The sequence below is a fragment of the Nilaparvata lugens genome, chromosome 4 (genome assembly GCF_014356525.2).
Source record: "Nilaparvata lugens isolate BPH chromosome 4, ASM1435652v1, whole genome shotgun sequence".
In the NCBI taxonomy this organism is placed as follows: Eukaryota; Metazoa; Arthropoda; class Insecta; order Hemiptera; family Delphacidae; genus Nilaparvata; species Nilaparvata lugens.
In genome coordinates this window covers 80127068-80130419 of record NC_052507.1, presented here as the reverse complement: position 1 = coordinate 80130419, position 3352 = coordinate 80127068, and the positions used below count along the sequence as shown (strand labels likewise).

Below are 3352 nucleotides of genomic sequence, written 5' to 3'. Positions count from 1 at the left end.
CCGACATTATATATTGTATGAATAAAATCGTTCCAAATTTGTATGAATGTTTACCAAGATTGCTATGCAATATTCTTTTGCAATAAAGAATTATCAATGATATTATTATTCAACTTTTTATAAGTAACCTTAACATTTAAAAAGCAAAGCCTCCCTTACTTATCTTTTAATATCCTATTAAAATATGTGTCATGTAGTTTTTCCTGATGTAATGAAGTTCTTTCTAGTCCTCCCGAACAAGAACGGGTGCACTGCTAGTCTCAAAAATAATATCAAAAAAATACTTTATTTCTATTTTAAAGAGATAAGAAACGATGGTATATATTTTTACAATATTATGAAAACAGAAAGAATTCCTCACAAGACCAAAGGTAAATAATGTCCTTTGGAAGATTAGAATGTAGAGGTGCGTACAGATATACGCGCCGCGAACATGAGCAATTCACTTTCAATCAGCTGATTATATCTGTATTTTTACAGAAACGGTAAAATACAGTTATAAAAAGCTTGGCATCAGCTGATTAAAAGTGAATTGCTCATGTTCGCGGCGCGTATATCTGTAAGCACCTTAAGATGTGAATTTTATTGTCATACACTGACTAATGTTAAAAACTAAAGAGTTGGGAGTTGGGGTACTTTGGGGGGGGGTCATTACACATGGATTGGGGGGGGCATTACACTTGAATTGGGGTGGGCATGCGCCATTGGCCTTGGGGGGGCTGGGCACCCCTGATCTAAGGTACAAAATCATGTATGAGTTCTTTCCTTCAGATGAAGGGTTATTTCAATACAGTCCATGAATCATAAAAACAACAGGTTGTATACAGTGGGACATTAATTGGTGGTACACTGTGGGACGTCCCACTGTGTACCATATCAAATTTACTGTTGAAGCAGCTTTTGTTAATAAATGTGAGAAAAGTTGTTTATTGCAACAAAATTCAAGGAACATCCAATTATTTCATTGGTATAATGTCAAGTTAGTTTCTTTAAGTAGTTTTGACTATCCCACAGTGAATTTACTCACATAGCTGAAGTAGTTGAATAGGCTATATCATTTTTATGTAACCCATTATGTAAGATAAAAATAACTAAGTGGCATCAATCACAACCACTGATGAGTTTTCCTACCTTGTTTTATTGGATAATGAAACAATAAAGCATGACTTCCTTATTTCATTGTTGCTACTTTTATTAATGCTAATCATAGCCTATATCAATCAATTGCCTACTAGGACCATTATGCTGTCACCTGAATTGTGTTCTGCTACAAGCTACTTTACTTTTGTTCCAATTGGGTAAATTACTAAACTTGTCCAAACTACTGAACTATTTTACTTATTTACTTGTTTCAGATGCCACGTCCAGAAAAGCCTCGGAAAATTGCCACCTTCAAGCAGGAGGACATGGAAGGAGCAGTTGACCATGTATTGGATGGTGGGTCCATAAGAAAAGCTGCTGCACAGTTCAAAGTTCCACGAAGCACTCTCCAGCGTTATGTAGATAGAAAGAGGAATGCTCATCCAGGGACTGTAGTTAGAATGGAGCCAAATTATGCAGTGAATCAAATATTCAATGTGGAATTAGAGACTATGCTGAAGAATTATTTAGTTACTTGCGCAAATATGGCTTATGGTCTAAGCAGTTTACGGGCAAGGAAATTGGCGTATGATTTGGCAGTTGCTAATGGACTGAAGATTCCAGCTTCATGGGAAGCCAATAAAGCAGCCGGGAAAGATTGGTTCAGAAGTTTCCGAAAACGAAACACTCTATCCCTCCGCAAACCTGAGCCATGCAGCCTCTCCAGACTTACCTCTTTCAATAGAAAGAACGTAGGACAGTTTTTTGAAAATTTGAAAAAGGTGCTTAAGAAATATCCCGAATTGGCAGACCCTTCCCGTATTTACAACCTTGATGAAACCAAAACACCCACAGTCCAGGAGCCTCAAAATGTTGTTACAGAAACGGGAACCAAACAATTAAATGCAGCTACAAGTGGAGAACGTGGTATTCTGGTAACAACGTGTGCCATAATCTGTGCAACAGGAACATTTCTGCCACCAGTGATGATTTTTCCACGAAAATTCTTCAAAAGTCACATGATCAACGGTGCTCCAGCTGGGACATTGGGACTGGCCAATCCATCAGGGTGGATGTCCAAAGAGCTCTTCCCAGAGGTTCTGCAACATTTTATTACACTATCACATAGTTCAAAGGATCACCGAACACTCCTGATTTATGATAATCTTGAAGCTCATCTGTCCATTGAGGTCATTGAAAAAGCTAGGCGGTAAGCATTTTGACACTCCCACCGCACTGCAGTCACAAGATGGAGCCCTTGGACAGGGCAGTATTTGGGCCATTCCGAAAGGCTTACAACAATGAATGTGATAATTGGCTCATCAGCCATCCAGGAAAAACCATATCCATCTATGATGTTGCTGGATTAGTATCTTTGCCATTTGACAAAGCTTTTACTCCAATCAACATAAAGTCGGGATTTTCAAGCACTGGAATATTCCCCTTCAATGAGGATATTTTCACCGAAAATGATTTTCTGCAATCTGCTGTTACTGACAGGCCTCCACCAACATTGGAAGAACTGGATGGACCAATCCAAAATGTTGATGATGATAATAATCCTGCTGATCCACAGACAATACCTGATTGCTCTACATCAATGATTGCACCTACCTCTACACAGGTCGTATCACCAGAAGCAATTCGAGAATTTCCAAAAGCTGGCCCAAGGAAAATAGCTGATGGACAAAAGAAAAAGAAGAAATATTCAACTTTAATCACTAGCACTCCTGAAAAAAACCTGGTACCAGAAGTTGGCCCTGAGAAGACATCACTATTGGAGAACCAAAAAATGAAAAAAAATCCTGGGAAAAGAACGCTATTTTCATCATCAATCGGCAATGAAAGCAATGATGAGGAATCGGACTTTTCCACAAGTTCATCGGATGAAGAAGTGGTGGAAGACACATTCTTTGATAAAGATATAATTGCACTGAGCCTACCACACAAATGGGTGTTGGTCGAGTACAAGGGGAGAAAACACATGAGACTTTTCTATATAGGACAAGTTGAGGAGGTTATTGGTGACAATTGCAAAATAAATTTTCTAAAAAAGGGAAACAAACAATATACATTTCCAACAGTAAGGGATGAGGGGAATATTTCCTTAGCTCAAGTGAAAAAAGTTTTGCCTGAGCCACACATCAGGAGGGGGCACTATGATTTCAGATGTTCCTTCCCCAAACACCTGAACTATGTTTAGAATTTCAATTCAATTTATTGAATTTTAATTGGAAAAGAAATGCCATTTCTCATTTTTTATATTGTTTTT

General features: G+C 38.1%; 1 protein-coding gene across 1 annotated transcript; it reads left to right on the top strand.

Moving 5' to 3' along the window:
- Nucleotides 1-1625: 1625 nt before the first annotated feature.
- Nucleotides 1626-2294, top strand: LOC120351113. Its single transcript, XM_039427122.1, has one exon. It carries the CDS (start codon nt 1626-1628, stop codon nt 2292-2294), a length of 669 nt encoding a protein of 222 aa, XP_039283056.1.
- Nucleotides 2295-3352: the final 1058 nt, after the last annotated feature.